Raw genomic sequence first — 19,993 nt, forward strand, 5'->3', positions numbered from 1 at the left:
TGATTTTTGTGGCTCTATTCTATACAGGAAAAAAATGTGAAATCCTTTATTTTTTCCATTTAAATTGATTTGTCATGTGATAAAGGCAATAAATACTTATTAATGACATTTTGAAAAATATTTAACATAAGTTAAAAATTCAATTGCACAAGATCAAGCATAGACCTGGGCATGAATAAATGCTTCACATTTGTGGGTGAGTGACTCTCGAGTCTGAATTAGATACAGTGTCCTGAGTCCCCAGCCACTGGCACAATTAAACTGTGCCCTCAAGCATAGATGGCAGCCCCTGCCCCATTGCCCACTCCTGGGTCCACAGATTCAAATGTGCATCTCAGCCAGAAACACCTCCCAGACACACCCAGAAGTAGTGTTTTATCTGCGCACGCTGTGACCACTCAAGTTGGCACATGAAATTAACCACACGCCATCCCTGCGCGATTGAGTGCTGCCCGACTGTTAAAAGAAATGATGGCGATTTGAGCATAGTGCTGTGGAAAGATGTCCATGAAACATGGAGTTAAAGAATGGAACCTAGCTGCAGACAAATGTGCATATGAGGGCCCAGCGTGTGCTAAATGGGATGCTCATGTATTTGTGTATGTTTGTGTGTGAAGAGAAAAAATTCTGGAAAGACAGTCAACAAATTACTAATAGTGGTTACAGCAAGAGTAGGTTTTAGTAGGGTGATTTTTACTTTATAAATTAAACTGTTGATTGATTATTTTTGTTACTCAGATAATATTTTTTGGAAGTGAAATAAAAATTATCCATTATTTGAAAAACTATATTGATGTTTGGATTTGCTTAGTGCTGCAGACTCAGATATTTACCAAAAGCAGTGAGATGTTTGACTAGAAAAAAATAAAAAATATTCATAGTAACTACATGCTTGGGCACACATGGGGGAGGGCGTGCACCGTGTTCTGCTTGGACAGCAGCGGGTGGGGACACTGACAGCCACTGGTGGTCCCTGTGGAGCAGGGCTTGCTCATGTTTAAAGGGAAGCAGAGAGATCAACCCTAGGAAGATACAGAGGACCTGACAAGTTAAACAACAGGTTGAGCGCCCCAGAAGGTCACAGTTCGATCCTCAGGTTGGGGCACGTATGGGAGGCAACACATCAATGCCTCTCTCTTACATGGATGTTTCTCTCTCTCTCCCCCCCCCCTTCCTCCCTCTCTAAAATCAATTTAAGAAAAATTTCTTCATCTACAAAGAGTTCTTGCCCAAAAAAGCTGGCCTTGCCTCCAGTCCAGCCTTCAGATGAATTTCCATTGATTGGGAAAACAACAGTAGAAGATCAGGTTTGCTCTGGTCTGAAAGTTTGTATCCCCTTCCCCCCCCCTCCTCAAATTCATATGTTGAAAACCTCATGTCCAAGATGATGGTATTCAGAGGTGGGCCTTGGGGTGATTAAGTCAAGAGGGAAGAACCTCGTGATGGGGACTAGCGACTTATAAAGTCCCATCGACCTCGCTCTCCACCTGCCCCCAGCCCCACTCTCCCCCTCTCTCCATTCAGACATTAAGGAAAGGCCATGTGAGGACATCAGAAGGCAGTCATCTGCCAACCAGAGCGAGCGCTCTCACTGTGAGAAATACAGGTTGCTTACGCCACCCCATCTATAGCATCTGGTTATAGCATCCTGAGCTGACTAAGAAAGCAACTGAGATCTCCTTTAGAAACTTGAATCACACGCCGAAAAAGTGCACGGGCACCTACGACAGCATCTGATCCAGCCCAGCACCTGCCCCACCCCCTTTGTGAGTAAGAGCGGTTAACCAAATATTTTCAAACTATGTTTTTCCTACTAGACTGAGTTATGAAAAACATAACTACCATGTTAAAATATTACAATGGTCTTTCTCAGGCACAATCATTTTTAAAAAACATTAGTTCTTTCCTTCATATATCACCTTAAGTGTTTCCTACAAGAAAGGGGGGAAAAGCCAATTTACATACAAAATTAACTTTAAGGTAGAAAAGCTATGCCTTCCAGGTTTCAAAGACTTGACTTGTGACCATTCTGACCCCTAAGGTCTGTATGAAAAGGTGAGCTTCACTCCACGTGCACAGGGCTACATCACCATGTGTGTTCTTAAGGTCATAGAGGCTTTCTTTCATGGCTGTCCTAGTTTCCTATGGCATCTATATATACACTGAGTGGCCAGATTATTATGATCTCTGAACGCATAATAATCTGGCCACTCAGTGTATATCCTATGTAATAAAAGGCTAATATGCAAATTGTCCCCTTGACCAGAAGTTTGACCAGCAGGCAGGCCAGCCAACCACCCATGTCCCCAGGCTGGCTGGACCCCACCCATGCACAAATTCATGCACTGGGCCTCTAATATATATATGGTGGCCAGATTATTATGCATTCAGAGATCATAATAATCTGGCCACTCAGTGTATAAAAGGCTAAGCAACTGTCCAACTGTCCAGCCAGCCAGTAGGTATGACACACACTGACCACCAGCGGGCAATGCTCAACGCAGGAGCTGCCAAGCTGCAGGGACTTGGCAGCGGTGGTTCTCAGGTAAGGCACTCCAGGAACCCTCAGAGGATGTTGGAGAGCTGGTTTTGGCCCAATTCCTGCAGGCCAGGCTGAGGGACCCCCCCTGCCAGAGGGACCCCGCTCACTCTGCAGATGCCCTTTGAGCCGCAGCGCCACCCCAGGTGTGGCTGGCTGGGGAGAGACCTTAGGAGGTTGGCTCCAGGGCGTATCCAGCCCATCTTGCTCATCCTGCCCCACCAGCCACCTTTTAATTAACTTCCTTTCAATGTGTATGAATCCATGCACCGGATTACTAGTTACATATAACTAGAGGCCCGGTGCACAAAATTCATGCATAGGTAGGGTCCCTAGGCCTTGCCGGCATTCAGGGCGGATCGGGACCTTCCGGCTGCCAGCCTGGACCTTCCTTCATTCTACGCTACCCCCTGGTGGTCAGCACACATCATAGCAAGTGATTGAACTCCTGGTCTCCTAGTCGAACTCCCCAGGGAACAATTTGTATATTAGCCTTTTATTATATAGGGTTATCCAATACTTAACAGTTTAAAACCATGTCCACCTGTCAGCTCACAGCTTGTTAGATGACAAGTGCACAGCTGGTGTGGCTGGCAGGGCCAGGTTCTCTGTCCAGAGTCTCACAAGACTTTAAATCAAAGCATCAGATGGGTGCGTTCCACCTAGAGGTTCCAGGGAAGATGCTGCCCGCAAGCTTATTCAGATCATCAGACAAAGGAGCTGTTGGATTTAGGTCGCCGTTTCTCTGCTGGCTGTCAACTCCCAGAGACCAGCAGCATTGCCTGCCACACGAGCCCTTCCAGCTTCAAAACCAGCAAATGAGAATCTCTGTCACGTCAAGTCTCTCTCACACTTTAAATCTCTCCCCCGAGGAAGAGCCAGTCCCTTCCAAGAGCTCGCCTGCTTAGGCCAGGCTCACCCCGGATGAGCTCCTTTCCTTCAAGCCTCAAGCCCACTGGCTGGGGGATCTTAACTGCAGCTGCAAAATCCCTTCCAGCAGCACCTGGATTAGTGTTTGATTGAATAACTGGGAGAAGGTGTGCCCCGGAGGTGGCGGAGGGGGGAAGGGGAGGGGGGTCTTGGCAGTCATCTTAGAGTCCTGCCTACCAGAATGGCTTAGCCTGCCTCATTGTCTGCTTTATTCAAGAAGAGCAGGGAAAGCTCCCTCACTTGTAATTATTTCAATATGCCAGAAAATAAAACTTATTTTGGAACTGACAATCTATTCTGTGGCCAAATTGGCTACATTCCAGAGACCAAAATAAAACCCAGCCTATTCTGAAAATGTCTTGTGCAGGGCTTTACATCGAAGTCTCTTCCCAGCGTTACTCTCATCAGGACACCTCGGGCCCTGCAAGGCACCACAAGGCGCTCCGGGGTACCTGGGGCCTGCACAGATGGGCCTAGCTGTCATCTCCCAGCGGACACTGCTCTCAGAAGCAGCTCTGATTACCGAAACCTTCACTCCTCAAAGTGTGGTCCTGACCGGCAGCACCCACGCCAGCTGAGAGGTGGGAGGAGATGCAGAATCTCAGCCCCACCCAGAACTACCGAGCCTGGGCCTGCCTTTCAGCCAGACTCTAGATATCCACGTGCACGTTGGGGTCGGAGGAGCACTGCTGGGAAGCCACACGCCCAAGGACCAGAGCGACTGTATGCCATGCAAAACCCATGACCACCAGGGGAGACTGAACATGTCACTCCACAGTGTGGTGATTGCTGGGGGGCGAGGGGAGGGGAGGAGGAGGAGGGGATCGGAGGGATAAATGGTGATGGGCAGAGACTTGATGTAGGGTGGTGAACACACAATACAGTGTACAGATGATGTGTTATAGAATTGTGCACCTGAAACCTGTATAATTTTGTTAACCAGTGTCTCCCCAATAAATCCACTAAGCAGGAAAAAGCACATGTCATCCTTCACACTCCTCAGGGTCCTTGCCAGGCCCCGCTTGCTAATGGGTTAGATCCATACTGTATCTGACCATTTGAGAGGAATCTCAACGCACGATTCCCTGAACTCATCCCCACTTCCCGCTATGCTCAAGCCAGAGAGTGCGCGGAGGGATGTGGGGCCGGCAGTGTCATCCACTGGCAAGGTTGCTGCCTTCTCTGTGACATGGGACAGCAAGTGCTGCCTGCACAGGGTCAAACGTGGGGCACCTGGCATGGGTGCCCAAAAACAGGCAGAGAGAATGCGAATGAGACAAGGCTGGCCTGCTCGCCGCCTGCCTGGAACAGCTTTTAGAGTCTGAGGCCAGCCTTCAGCGGGTCTTTCAGACACAGCTGCCCACGAATGGCAGCCCACACTGTGCGCAAAGGACTGGCGTCCTGGGAAGTGCTGGGTAGTCCTGGGCCAGGTGAGGGGTGTCCCTGGGCCAGGGGGCCCCAGAACCTGGGTCTTCATGTTTGTCATCGTCAGGACAACGCTGGCTCTGCAAGGTCCCAAAGTGCAGCTCTACCACAGGCTTTGAGGCTGGGCGGCCGTGGCCTGGTCCTGGCACTGTTCCTCATCAGCGGGCGGCTCTGAGCATGTCACCTGACATTGCTGGGTCTTGGTTTCCACTTGGGTAACCTGAGCGCCTTAACAGCATCTCCCTCTTAGGACTGCAATGAAGGATGAGGATGAGTCAAGGAGTTAAGAGTTGTGGGGACTAGCCCGGCTGGTGTTGCTCAGTGGTTACAGTTCAATTCCTGGTCAGGGCACATGCCTAGGTTTCAGGCTCGATCCCCAGTAGGGGGGTCTGCAGGAGGCAGCTGATCAATGATTTTCTCTCATCACTGATGTTTCTATCCCACTTCCTCTCCCTTCCTCTCAGAAATCAATAAAAATATTTTTTTATGAACGTAGGGGTGCAAATATCCTTTCTGATTGGTGTTTCTAGCTTCTTGGGATATATTCCTAGAACTGGGACCACTGGGTCAAATGGAAGTTCCATTTTTAGTTTTTTGAGGAAACTCATAGCAGCACAATTCACCATAGCTAAGATTCGGAAACAGCCTAAGTGCCCATCAGCAGATGAGTGGATTAAAAACCTGTGGTACATCTACCCAAATGGAACACTATGCTGCAGTAAAAAAGAAGGAATTCTTACCATTTGCAACAGCATGGATGGAACTGGAGAGCATTGTGCTAGTGAAATAAGCCAGTTAGAGAAAGATAAATATCACATGATCTCACTCATTTATGGAATATAATGAACAACACAAACTGATGAACAAAAACAGATCCAGAGACAGAGAAGCATCAATCAGACTGTCAAACCTCAGAGGGAAGGTAGGGGAGGGTGGGGGTAAGGAAGAGAGATCAACCAAAGGACTTGTATGCATGCATATAAGCCTAACCAATGGACACAGACACCAGGGGGGTGAGGGCATGAGTGGGGGGGAGGGTTGGGGGGTAATGGGAGGGTGAGGACACATATGTAATACCTTAATCAATAAAGAAATTAAAAATATATATTTTTAAAAATATATAATGTGCTAATAAATAAACAAAAATAAAATAAAATAATTTTTTAAAGAGTTGTGGGGACTAAACATGCAGCCTTCAGGGTGCAAACTCTCATCCTAGACTCCGCACCTCGGGCGCGGATGGGTTTGGATGTGGTTTGGACACACAGCTGGCATCCCTCCCTGTCCAGACTTCTCTGACCCTTTGTGCATCACGGTGCCCACAACCCTGCCGGCCCATGTACATGGAATTGTCACGCTTAGGTGGGCCTCAGTACATAGCTGGTCACTGACAGGTTTTTACCTGTGGGGAGCCAGCTTCCCACATCTCACACACTCTCCTGGCCCCCGTGACCATGCCATGTACAAGGGGGCGTGTTTATCACGGGAACACACATCCTGATGGGAGGCCAGCTCTCTGAGCGGTCTGCACTGTTGGCTGTGGCCGTTCCTGGGCGGAACATTGTTTAGACTGTGGATGGATGGACAGAGGACAGGATCCCCTGGTCCCCTCATCCTCAGATCCCACCCATCAGCCACCTGCCTCAGGGTTCCCGGCAGACCCTGTGCCGGGGGTTGTTGACAACAGAGGGCCGGCCACTGTGCGGAAGACAGAATTTTGCCTTATCCCCGAGGTGCTTGGGGCTCATAAGCCAACGGTGCTCCACACCCCGTATGGAGAAATCAGCAGCAATTACGAAAGGGCCAGGCTGAGAGCAGCTGGCCTTCTGAAGCGCCCATTTCTTTAAAAGGCTATTTTCGTTGGTGGTTGTTTTGGAATGTGACAGTCCTTTTCTCATTTTGAGCAGTTTTAGAAGAAAAACATCACCTGTCCAGGAAAACCATCGTAACCTGCTGTGTTTCAAAGGGGCTAATTTTGGAAGGGTCTCAGAAGTTTCTAGATTTCTAACAGTCCTGTGTTCTCAGAGGAAAAGAGAGGAGCAGCCTTTACCAAGCCGAGGCTGTGGCCCCTGCGGCCCCCTCTCATGCTCTCCAAGGTGTCTCATCCAGGTTTCACCAATGGGCAAGGCCTCCTCAGGAAATCGGTGAGGCCTTTCCTGTTGTCACCGTGATGGGGAGGGACGTTGACAGCAGCTGTCACATAAAGTCAGGACTCCAGGAGGGTCCCATCCTGCAGGACTGTCAAGCCTCCCCCTTGATATCCGCCTGGGTGAACATCTGTCCCCTGTTCAGTGCCGGAGCCGGAGCTGAACTCCATTTGCCATGTAAACATCGTGTATTTATTTTTTTTACATGGTTGAAAATACATGCAGTCGCCCAGGATTCCAGAGAAGACGGTACTTTGACTCATTTAAAACTTCCCCAAGAGCCTAGACAAGCAGGGCACAAACACTGCAGCATCCCAGGGGTTCCGGGGGGCAGCACCGCGCCCCAGCTCTGTCTCATTGGTAGGTGTCGAATTTGTAGTGATTCTACATTTAGAAGCGGCTGGTGTGTGGACATCACTCAGAGGATCCCTTGCCCAGCAGGGCACATTGGCAAGGGGTTTCTCAGGTGGCGAGTTAGAGGGCTAAATGAGGAACAGAGGACTGAAATATTTGCCTTAGGTCCTCCGACATTTAAATGTACCCACTGACCCAAATCATAACTGAGTCCAAGAAAGAAAAAAGTCCATGTGTTAAAAGTTCCCCTCTGAGGCAGAATGAGTCCATGTGAGCAGAAGTCAGGTCCTATGGCTTCCAAAGCTCCTCCCAGAGTCTGTCTCTGCACCAAGGACTCGGGCTCACTGAGAGGCCTCCTGGGCAGCCTGTCCTGGCGGGTGCAGCCTCCCTCTTCCCAGTGATTTCTCTTCCCGGTGAAGGTCAGACACTCCATCCGGTCTGAGGACAGAGCCTGAATTTTGTAGCAATGGGTGCCCTGGTTCTGCTCTCACCTGCTGGCCAGAGCCCATCGCCTCGTGCAGGGGCCGCTGAACCCAGACTCAGCTCCAGCTCCCCTCTTTCCAGCCAGGTGACCTTGGGCCAGGTCCTCCCCGTAAGCCTCTTCCTCCTGCAGGAGGAGGGAGTGCCTGCCACAGAGGCTGGATGGGGGCTGCATGGAGAGCATGCGGTGGGCCAAGTGCAGTGTTTGGAGGAGGGGTGACCTCCCACAGCTGTGATCTCTAAATTCCACTCTTGTGGAGCCTATTTGTGCAGCTCTGGGCTCAAATGCAGGGTGATCTCCTTCCTTCACTTTCCATCCCAAGTAACATCTCATTTTAGGGTCCCTGGTTCCACTTGGAGTCATCCTGATACCCCACTGGGGTGTCATTGGAAATTGGCCAGCTAGTCTCCCTTATAGTCTCAAAGGGGCGCCACCTTCCCGGGACTCCTGTAGCCCTGGCCTGTCCCCAGGCTATGCCACAAGCTTCTCCCACGTGACACTGAGCTCTACAAGGGCAGGGCTCTCACCTCTGTCCTCCCAGAGCTGTGCACACACTGAGCCTGACAAGTACTCACGGGTTGGATGGATGGATGGACAGACAAATCTGACAGCAGACCCAGCGCAGGTGGGAAGGCCCATGAAGATGACCAGGGTTTCAAAGTGGCCCTCCCCCTCCCTAGGAGAGAAAGAATGCCCCTCCTGCCAAGGCCCTCTCCCGGGCTCCCTGCAGCGGACGAGACAGTAGAAGCTGGTGGTAGTTTAGGTTCATCTCAGTATCTCAAATCATCTTTCAAACTCTTGGCCCAGCCCCTCAAACCCTTTGCCAAGCACTTTCCTCTCGGTTTTTTAACCCTGGGGAAATGTTATCGGAGTGTTTCCAACTCGTTTATGCTCAGCTCATCAAAATGCCATTTTATAAGAGCTGTGTGAACTCCAGAAGGATCTGGGAAGCCTTCCCCTCGTGTATTCACATGTGAAAGGCAGCCAGGGCTCTCCTGTTAAATGGGGTGCCCTGCTGTGCTGTCGGGCTGTGCTCCCCCGCTGGCCCCCAGGACAACCTGGGCAGGTGAGGAGCAGAAAACTCCAGGCAGGTCAGGCTTGGCGCCACCCGGCCACCTCACCGCTGCAAAAAGAGAAAACACTCTTGGATCCAGGAGGCGGTTTGAGTCCCCAAATACAAATATTTTTCAGGAAAAATCCTCCTGAGCCAGGTTCCTTATATGCAAGTGAAGGCATCCAGAGCTGTCCAGGTGGGTGCTGGAAGAGGAGCCGGGGCTGTGTTCTGAGACATGGAGGCCCACAGAGTCTCAGCGTGCCCTTCCCTTTCTTCCTGACTGCATCATGGGGTCTAGGTGAGATGTGTTCCGCAGTGCACCTGGGTCTGCCCTCACCACCTCCAGCTCACCCCACAATGCAACATGGAGTCAGAAACACAGTAAACACGCTGGATCTGCAGGAATGCCTCCTCCGTGACATCGGCTGTTTCCTGCCATGTCTCCACCCCTTCCGTCCACAGCCCTCCAAACAGAAGGATGGAAACAGTTTCCTCCCCCGACCCCTTCTCTGTTTCCATGATCCAGTTCAAGCCTCGCCTGCTTGGGGGGAGGAGGAGCACCAGAAGTCAGACATCAGGAAAAGCAGACATGATTAGAATTGGAAACAGAAAACCAATGGAGAAAATCAATGAAACAAAAAGCTGGTTCTTTGAAAGATCAATAAAATGAACAAACCTCTAGCAAGACTGACAAAAAAAAGAGAGAGAGAAGATGCACATTACCAAGATCACTAAAGAAACATGATAACTACAGATGCAGCAGACATCACATGGATTACAAGGAAATGCTGTAAATAACATTACATGCATCAATTTGACAACGTACATGAAATGAACCAATTCCTTGAAAATTACCAATTGCCACAACTCAACCAATATGAAATAGATACTATGAATAGCCCCATGACTAATAAATAGATTCAATTTATAATTTTAAAATTCTCTGAAAAAAATCTCCAGGCTCATATTATTTCTTTGAAAGGAATTTTAACTAATTTTTTTAAATGTTTAACACAAATTCAACACAATTTCTTCCTGAAAATAAAAAAGGAGGAAACATTCTCAATTTTTTTATGAACTTTGTATTACTTGATATCAAACCAGACAAAGACAGTACAAAAAAGAAAACTACAGACCAATATATCATAAATATAGATGATAAATTCCTTAACAAAATATTAATGAATAAAATTTAGCAGCATATAAAAAGAATGCCACATGACCAAGTGGGGCTTATTCAGTGATGCAAATTTGGTTCAATACTTGAAAACCTGTCAGTGTATTCCATCATTAACAGATGATAGAAGACAAATAACATTATCAGATCAATTAAAGCAGAAAAAACATTTGACAAATTTTAATTCCCTTTCTTGACCAAAAAAAAAAAAAAAAAAAAACCAGGAAACTATGAATAAAGGCGAATTTCCTCAACTTGATATACAATAGCTACTAAAAACTGTAGCTAACATCAAACTTAATTATGAAAACCTGAATGCTTTCCACAGAGGATTAAGAGCAAGATAAGGCTGTCTGCTCTCACCACTATTATCAACATAGTTCTGGAATTTCTAGCTACGGCAATAAGACAAGAAAAGTAAATGAAAGGCTCACAGATCAGAAAGGAAGAAAATAAAATGTTGCTCTTTGAAGATGACAAGATGGTCTCTATAGAAAACCCTAAGGAATCTTCAAAACAAAACAAAGAAATAAAAACAGGTCCACACAGAAACTCATACACAATTTTTTATTGTTGCTTTTTAAAAAAAAAAAATAGTTAAAACACTGGAAATAATCAAAATATCCTTCAATGAATGAGTGTTAAACACACTGGTACAACCATACTATGAATGAGAGACAGAGAGAGAAATATTTTAAGGGATTAGCGCACAAAATTAAGGAGGCTGGCAAGCCCTAAATATGTAGGCTGGAAGGCTGGAGGCCAGGGAAGTGATGTCGCAGCTCAAGTATGAAGGCCATATGCTGGCAGAATTCCCTCTTTTGGGGGGAAGATCAATCCTTTCTATTAAGACCTTCAACTGATTGAATGAGGCCCACCCACATTATGGAGGGTCATCTATCAAAATCTACTGATTTACATGTCAATCTCTTCTTTTAAAATACCTTCATTAAAACACATAGAATAATGTTTGACCAAATGCCTACGTACCATTGTGACCTCATCACAATAACATAAAATTAACCATAAAAAAAAAATACTACTCAACAAGAAATGGACTACAGGCACCCCCAACAGGTGCGGGACAGGTCTCAAGGGAATTCTGCTGAGTGAAAAAGATGCCATCTCAGCTCTGGCCAGTGGCTCAGTGGTTAGAGCGTCGGCCCATGGACTGAAGGGTTGTGGGTTAGATTCTGGTCAAGGGCACGTACCTCAGTTGCAGGCTCGATCTCTCTGTCCCTACCCTTTCCTTCCATTCTCTCTAAAAATCAATGGAAGAAATATCCTTGGGTGAGGATTAATAACAGCAAAACGCCATCTCCAAAGTCACATACGCTATGATTCTCTTTTCATAACATTTTCACGATAACCAAAATATAGACACGGAAAACAGGTTAGTGGTTACTAGGGGTTGGGGATGGTGGGGAGAGAAGGGAGTGTGACTACAAGGGGGTCTCTGTGGTGACGGGACAGTTCTGTGTCGTGATTGCAGCCTTAAGACTGCACGTGCGATGGAGCCGCATGGAACTATAGACACACGTGTACCCAAGAGTGAGTTGCCTGATTTGGTATTGTGCTATAATTATGTAAGATGTATCCAGTTGGGTCAACTGCATGGAGGGTACACACAACCTCTTTGCACTATCTTTGCAACTTCCTGTGAATCTATAATGATTTCAGAATAAAATTTTAAAATAAGAAAACCAAAAGGATTTACAGCTAAGAGTCAATATGCAAATGTTCAACAATAAGCATGTGTTCCTCCTGAAATAATACAAGTTTCTTTCTGTTTCCTTTTATTTATATTTTTTACAAGAATGTCCAAAATTTTTCCCTTAGAAGGAATTAAGACAAGCAGCAATTAACGCAGTGACGTGTGTTAATAACCGTTAGAGGAAGCAGGAAAGGGAGTGGGCCTGCCTCAGAAGAAGGTGGAGGGTGTCCTCTGCCTGAACCCCAGGAAGCCACAGGGGTGGCCCAACCTCCAGTTGCCAGGCTCCAAAGGAAAGACTGAACCCCTCACGCCCCCCTCCTCTCCCAGTGGTCCTGGGAGGGCACGGCTGCCACGCGGGCCAATGGCACGTGGAGAGAGGTTGCTATGGAAGCAAAATGCATTCTTTGCCATTTCCTCACATTTTTAAGACAAACTTTCTTTTCTAGATAAATGAATCTGTAAATAAAAAGTCAACACCATGTCTGCTAAGCCACACGAGTCTGTGTGAGTAGATCCATTGAGACAAACATATCATAGCCCAAGAAGATGGACAGCACAGCCCTCCCTAAAACAAGTGCTTTATCACTATTAGTGGAAAAGTACAAATAGAATAAATTTATTTTTGAAGCCACGTGACTCATTAAGCTGACCCTTTGGTTATGGGACTAGACTGCATGCACGCTGCCTTTCAAAGAGCCTGGAAATAAACATGAGAACCATGTGCACAGGACGTAGAGGAGTCTAAGGGGCCAGCGAACAAGAGGTCAGCGACTGATGGCCTCCAGTCACGGGGGAAGGACCGGCGGGGTGACATGACCGGGCTGGCTCATGGGGAACAGCCACATGAGGACTTTGCTGTGGCGTCCCCTGTCCCTTGCCTGCAGCCCACCTCCTCCTTGCTCGTCAAGACCCTCCTCCCCTCTGACCTCTCAGCCAGGCCCCTGCCTCTCGCCGTCGTGGGGAGATAGGTTTGCGGGCTCTGCCTCCTGCCTGTGGTCCTCACAGCCGACTCACCAGATCCAGCGAGCTCACGGTTTGGGTTTTGATGCAATCACTTTACAGTGGCTCCTTTCCCCTCTGTCACTACAAGTTCTTGGGAAACATAACGTTTACCAGCTGCTGACGTTGCCGGGACCACCTGCTTCCCAGTGCTGGCTGTCACACTGGCTGACCTTGCGTCCTCCTGGCCTCGGACCATCCAGTGGACAGCGGACACCCACATGTGGCCATTCTTGGGAATTTCATGTGGCTCGTGGGTCCCAGCAAGTCCTAAACATCTCTGTATCGTTTCTCCATGGAAACATGACAGACACTAAAAGGAAAAAAATAAACCCTCTAATGAAGTTACTGTGGCCCTGAAACGGCCTGGCCGTGAGCCCATCTGGAGCTGCTCTGGGATATTTCCATTCAGTGGTTCCGATCACGGAGAAGCAGTGAACGTTCCCACCTGAAGTGACGGAACTTAGCTCGCAGCGCCCAGAAGAGGGTGTTAGAGAATCCCTGAGTCACAGAAATCTTTAAATAATTATGTTTGCCACACAAAATATGTTTACATACCGATGTTCAGAGCAAAAGAACTTAAAATATCGTGTTTACAATAAGGCACTTGTCTCCCCATCCGAATAGATGCTGTACGTTAGAAGAGTGACCACCAAGTTCTTCCCTCAGGAGGCTGGGCGGGTCAGGTGGAGGTGGCGGGTGAAGTCACAGTGCAGGCCGGTGGGAGCCTTACACAGTCACTCCGATGACAAAGGACACATGCGTCTCCTGTGTGAAGGGATAAAGCTCGCGAGAAAGGCAGGCAGTGGTCACAGCAGCCTTGTCCGCTGAGCGCACACTGGGTCCCAGGCACCGCACCAAGTACTTTTTATGGAAAACAATCACCACCCCTTGGTGGAGGTATTTTTGGCTCCAAAATGGCAAAGGGAGGAATGCTGAGCTGCAAATGCAAGAGCTCACATCCCAGAGTTCAGAACAGTGTATGGAGCCAGCAAACAGTGTTCCCAAGCCAGGGCCTGGAGCCCCTGCCCTCACGTGGCTGTTTCTGGTCAGAGGCGGGAGAGACCCGCCACTCTCGCCAAGGCTTTCCTGGGAGCTGCCACCAGCTTTGGCTCCTCTCAGCCTTGTGCCACTGGTAGAAATGGTAGAAATCGGCATCCGCTGTTCCTCTCTGATTGCTCTGGGGCAGCAGGCGTTTCCAGGTGGCCGCCAGAGTACCTCCCGCCCCACACGCTCTGCCCAAAGCTTGCATTCCTCCATCAGGATGCGGATTGATTACTGTCTTCTAGGTCTGGGCCGGCGTGGGACTTGCTTACAACGAAGAGCATGAGGCAGTGGTATGCCTGCTCTCCTGAGCTGGGTCATAAAAGGCAACACAGTTTCCAGCTGGAAGTTGGAGTCCTAACCCCCTGTGAGCAGTGACCGCTCTGAGGCCGCCATGCTGAGAGCACGTGCCACAGGTAGTGGTTCTGGCCAACAGCCCAGATGAAGTCGCACCGATGGCCAGCATCACCACCACACAGGCCAGCCTTCGGAGGAGTCCAGGCCTCCACCTGAGACACCACCAGTCTTTGTGTCTTCCCAGCTGCGGCCCCAGACATGGTGGCGCAGAGCCTGGCCCGGAGGCCAGGGCAGCCGGTAAGATGTGACTACAAGGACACAGAAGGGAACTCACGAATGAGTGGCATCACTTCCAGGACTACGTAGGATTAGTGGGTGGTCAAGAAAATAATTGCCCTGAAATCTTACAGCTCATGCATGAAGGAAACTTAAATAAGGAATGAATGGCCCACACTCTCCAAGTTCACAGCTCCACGGAAAAGCTGAACTGGAGAACGTTGTTGGTCCCAGAAACCAACCTGGAGGCGCATCATCTCCGCAGTCAGGGCCCTGGACTGGCCAGAGGGGAGGTAGGATCCGCTGGCTGTTTGGAAGGTGGCGCCCGGGCCCACTCGGGCCCAGAACATGGTGGGAAGGAACTGGGCCATCGAAGAGGCTGGTCCCACCCCAGGCGTGCTTGCCCTCTGAAGAGGAAGCAGAGACAGCCCCGCCTTCTCCCCGCGGGTGAGACTCGAGGAGAGGTGCACGTGGCCACGAAGGAGAGCTCCCGGACAGCAGGTGGCCACGTTCCCGCACCTGGGGCCCAGCCTGTGCAGGCTCCTCGCGAGCCTCCCAGTCAGACACCACACGCTCCTCCTGGGGGACAGGTTGGCAAGTTGGGTGGAGCAAAACAAAGGGCTCACCCCAACACTGCCCCTCCAGGGAAAGGGAAGCAGTTTCCTCCCCTCGAGGTGACCTTGAGAGCAGAGGAAGAAAGCCCCACACGGACACACACCAAAGGGTTTTAGGTGCAGCCGGTCCTGCTCTCTCCAACGCACTTGTGGTTGCATTGTTTTCCCCGCCGCTCCCCGCTCAGAGCGAGCTCACAGACTCCGGGCCCAAATAAGGAAATCGCTCCCCTGTGTCCACAGCTCGAGGCCCCCGACCGCTTTGAGGGGGTGCTGGGCTGGTGCCGAGAGGGACCGCAATGGCCCCCTGGGCTCCTTTCTCTCTGCACAACGTGAGAACTCGTTCCGTGGAGAGAAGGAAAGACTGACTGTGGAGGAAGGAAAGGTTGTGGTCACTGGACACGATGGGAGTGTGGAAGGAAGACACTGCGTCAGCTGAGGGAGGGACACGGAGCACACGCAGCCAAGCTCGCCCAGACACTCCGTTCCCCTGGAAGCCAGTGAGACAGAGGAGGCGGTGCCTGGCTGCTCTGTGGGATCTCCCCTCCTCTTGGCCCCTCTTCTGGGCAACAGCCCTCCATGCTCCTGTCATGCCTGGTCTTGGATGAGGAGATCGGCTGGGCAGGTAAGCGGCAAGCAAGCATGTTGGGGGCTGATATCCCGGAGCTACTGCCAGGCAGAAAGACAAAAGCTAGACACAGAGAGGCAGACATTTGGGGCACCTTTAACTCCTGGTGAAAATGCTCCCAATCTGGCCTGGGCGGTGTCACCCAATGATTGAGCATTGACCTATGAACCGCTCAATTCCCAGTCAGGGCACATGGCTGGGTTGCGGGCTCCATCCCCAGTGGGGGGATGGGAAAGGGGGGAGCATGCAGGAGGTATCCAATCAATGATTCATCATTGATGTTTCTATCTCGATCTTCCTCTCCCTTCCTCTCTGAAATCAATAAAAATATATTTAAAACAAAACAAAAAAAAATAGGCTCCCGGTCTGTGTTTCCTGGCAGATCCCAGCCAACTGCAGTCCCGAGGCTGGCGGCCCACACTGCCCCCACCCCAGTGGAGAGAGCAGCCTTGATTGGAGCCAACTCTTGCCATTTCGAAGGTCTTTGCAGGAAAGTCTGAAACTCATCTTTTCAGGCCCAGGAACCCTAGGGGACGCCGGCTCCGGCAGCTGGAGAGGCGGGTTCCCGTGCTCCTGTGTGGAAACGCGGAGTGTGTGCGTGCTGTGGCCTCGGGAGGGTGGAAAAGCCGCAGGGTCTGGCGCTGGTGGAAAGAGAGCCCAAAGCGGCATTTGGACAAACGCACGGCTTTTATTTCCATCCAAAAAGCCAGGGAACCCAAGGTGAAAGCTGTCAGCCCATCCGGGCTGCCTGGGGAAAATTGAAGGCAAGGTCAGAGCAGCGCCCGCTTCCACATGGGGTAGGGTGGGGTTGCTCGGAGGGCCTGGGGGCCCTGCCGCTGGCCCAGCGAGGGAGCAGTTCAACTTCACCCCGAGAGCAGCCACTCCAGACACTGGCCCTGTTCACAGCGCCGCAGGGGCCTGTGCTCCGGGCGCAGTGGTGCCCGGGGGCGCCTGTGAAAGGGTCTGCTGGCTACCCCTTATGTCATTCCTCCTTTTAGTGTCAGGCAGCGGGCAGCCGCGCGGCTGCAGGACGGAGCTCGGCGCAGGAGCAGTGTTTCCAACAGGCACCCAAACACCTGTTTTTCTTGTTAAGTAAAAACAAGTGAATAGTCACAGCAAAACCATGAAAGAAAACCACAAGTGACCTAAGGATCTCTGACTCACCAGCCTGGGTGCTCTGTGACATTCCACGGGAAGCCTTCAGCCACCTGCAGCCTCTGAAACTGCTGAGGGGCAGGCTGGCTCCGCTCCGGGCAAGCACCGCCCGCCTGCTCCAGATGGCTGGCCTTCAGATGAAAAAAGAGAAGAACAACAAAAAAACCACCTTCCCCCTAAGCCGATGACTAAGAAAAGCTGGCAGGGACCCTCCCTCAGACCATAATTGTGGGAAACCTCTTGCAAAACAGTTTTCTCTGCGAGATAAACGGTGTCTGTTCCCAGCAGCGAGAGCCACACCCCGGAGAACGGTGAGAGATTTCCTCTAAGAAACCTCCCGAAAACATTGCCAACGCTCGCTCTTCTGGGCCCCGGGAATGGCTGCCTGAGATACATATCTTTTGTCTTTAAAAAGACAAATACTGCCTCCAGGATAGGCAATTCTGGAACCAGGGTCATTCCTGCCAACTGTCTGAGGCTCCTTCCCTCCTGTCCACAGAGCGTGCCACGCGCCAGGCACAAGTCAGGGCCCTTTCCTTGCAGGCTGGGCGTGGCCGCCTGCCCTGCTGCCCAGGACAGCACAGGGGCAGCCAGGCCCACAGCCACCCCGGGAGAGGTGGCCCGCGTGACGTTGTCCCGGGCCGTGTCACACAGCACAGGGCGCAGGGTCACACCAGGCAGAACTGGGCCTGGGCTGCCCCAAACGCTGCCTTTCGTGGGCTGGACTAGGGCTCTGAGGGCTACGAAGTGCTGTCCCAGCACGGCCCTGGGCGGACGGGGCCCTCTGACCCAGCAGCACCTCCCGCTCACTGGGGTGTGGCAAGAGCACTGAGGTCACTACAGGGGCAGGTGAGGGGCGGCCACCTCTGTCTGCCCTGGGCCCAGCACTGCCCGTGAGCTTCTGGATCCTCAGTCACCGGCCTTGCTGTACCGGCACTGGGCTGGGCCCTGTGACTCCTGGACTGCCCAGGCCCCAGGACACCTTTGCTCTCCGAAGGCGCCCAGCGGGCACAGGGCTCAGGGCCTCATAGCCACGGCGGGTGCTAGGGATTCAGAGAAACCAGAGGACAGGGAAATGGCGGGGGGGGGGGGTGGGGGAGGGCTCACAAGAGAGGAGGCTGCCTGGGGCACCAAGCAGGGAGGGGCTGGGGGTCCGGGCCCCACGTGGGGGAGCCCCACATTGTGCATGTGTGGTGAGCACCCTCTGAGGCTCAGGCATGTCTCTGCTCAAGGAAAAGCACCTCCCTTGGTGGCCTCTCCACAGAAACCCCCTTCCCGGTTGCCACACGCTGTGTCACATAGCACAGGTCCCGTGGTCACACCTGGCAGAACAGTCTAGGGGCTTCTCTCTCCCCCTCGGTGAATCTAGGGGCTCGTCTCTGCCCCCTGGTGGGTCTAGGGGCTCATCTCTGCCCCCCGGTGAGTCTAGGGGCTCGTCTCTGCCCCCCGGTGAGTCTAGGGGCTCGTCTCTGCCCCCCGGTGGGTCTAGGGGCTCGTCTCTGCTCCCCGGTGGGTCTAGGGGCTCGCCTCTGTCCCCAGTTTGTTGTCCTGTGGGATGAGGCACCTGCAGTATATGTTCTTACAGTATATGTTCTTTCAATGCAGGACCACAGCCACCTCAGAGGCGGGGGCCGTACCGGCTGAGACGTGTAAGGTCTGCAGGACCCAGTTCTACGCCGTGAACATCAGACACCACCAACATTGTCGGTGGCGTGGCACGCTGCCTGAGCACAGCGCATGCGCCTGCCTCTCTCCTGGTGGTGCCGGCAGAGCCAGTTCCCTGGAGGAGGAGGACTCGGCAGGGTCTCCTGCTAGGCCTCTGCCCCAGGTGGCCCTGATCCCGGGACATCTCGGGGAGAAGGGGGTCCTGGGCAGCCTCCCTGGGGCTCCTGCTGCCCATTTCAGCCTTCGAAGCACTGGCTGCAATGCGTGTTTTCATGGGCATTTCAAAGAAGTAACCCTAAATCTGAGAACAATCATGTTCCCTTCTCCAGCACTTACATTCGTGGCTCCGAACTCAGCAGCAGCAGGAGAAAGTCCTCCAAACCTGAGGGAAAAACCACCTCCAGAAGCCGAGCCTCGCCAGACACCCCCAGGGTCCTTGTGTGGGTCCCCGTGTTCAGGATGACGTGCCGAGTGACAAGCGGACACTTCCTGGAGGGAGCGGGGCCTGCGTGTGCCCAGGACACGCCGCAGCTACTCCGGAGCAGAGAAAAGCTGGAAGTCACAGCTTCTCAGGAAGGACAGGAAGAAAGCAAAAAGCGTGATGGGCCCTATACCCTCGCTCATTCCCAGCCAAGGTGGCGCGACACCTAGAAAGCTATGGGAAAACCTGAGCTCAGAGCCTTGACAGGGCCCCACACGTCCCCTGGCGATGACCTCGGGCAACCCGTTGGAAGCAACCAGTCAGCAGCTTGGTTCATTTGCAAAGACATTCACTGAACCTCCTATGTAGTTGAAAAATCTGGCACCAGTATATTTGTCTGGTAATACGGGGTTGGTCAAATAAATGATGGTACATCCTTAAGATGGGAGAAATAGCAATTTCAGGATGGTGTTTTTTAAGACTATTCAATGATATAGAGATGTGGTTATGCTGTCATGTTAAGGGGAAAGCTAAAGCTATACAAAATTATATACACAAATTCCAAAAACATGCAAAAATTGCACATATATGTGTGTATATGTATGACTGGAAAGAATTATAGCAAAATGTTACAAGTGGCTATCTCTGGATGGTAAGATAATGATTCATTTATTTCTCTCCTTTTGTCCCTCATTATTTTCTATATGTTGTCATTAAAATTTTAAAAAGCTATTGAGCCCTGGCCAGGTGGCTCAGTGGTTGGAGTGTGGGCCTGTTCACGGAAGGACCCCAGCTCAATTCCCTGTCAAGGGCATGTACCTGGTTTGCAGGTTTGATCCCCAGCCGCAGTTGGGGCACCAGTGGGAGGCAACGAATTGATGTCTCTCTCTCACATTAATATTCTCTCCTCTCTCTCTCTCTCTCTCTCTCTCTCTCTCTCTCTCTTATCCACAACCCCTTCCACTCTCTCTAAAAACCCATGGGAAAAAAATTCTTGGTTGAGGATTAACAACAACAACAAATTTTTTAAGCTATTGAAAAGAAATTTTCTCAAAAATGACAAGAAAGAAACTTTC

The 19,993-nt window shown here is 50.9% G+C and overlaps 1 protein-coding gene across 1 annotated transcript in view; it reads left to right on the top strand.

Moving 5' to 3' along the window:
• Positions 1 to 13,961: 13,961 nt before the first annotated feature.
• The window catches only part of LOC307111955 (putative speedy protein E7), a gene marked incomplete at its 5' end in the record, with an annotated part of 52,108 nt that continues 46,076 nt past the window's right edge, over positions 13,962 to 19,993 (top strand). Inside the window, 3 exons of the mRNA XM_079792228.1 lie at positions 13,962 to 14,034; positions 14,406 to 14,458; positions 15,622 to 15,673. Coding sequence (XP_079648354.1) covers positions 13,962 to 14,034; positions 14,406 to 14,458; positions 15,622 to 15,673 — 178 coding nt within the window. The remainder of the gene's footprint in view (positions 14,035 to 14,405; positions 14,459 to 15,621; positions 15,674 to 19,993) is intronic.

Source organism: Cnephaeus nilssonii (genome assembly GCF_951640355.1).
Source record: "Cnephaeus nilssonii genome assembly, chromosome: 15".
In the NCBI taxonomy this organism is placed as follows: domain Eukaryota; kingdom Metazoa; phylum Chordata; class Mammalia; order Chiroptera; family Vespertilionidae; genus Cnephaeus; species Cnephaeus nilssonii.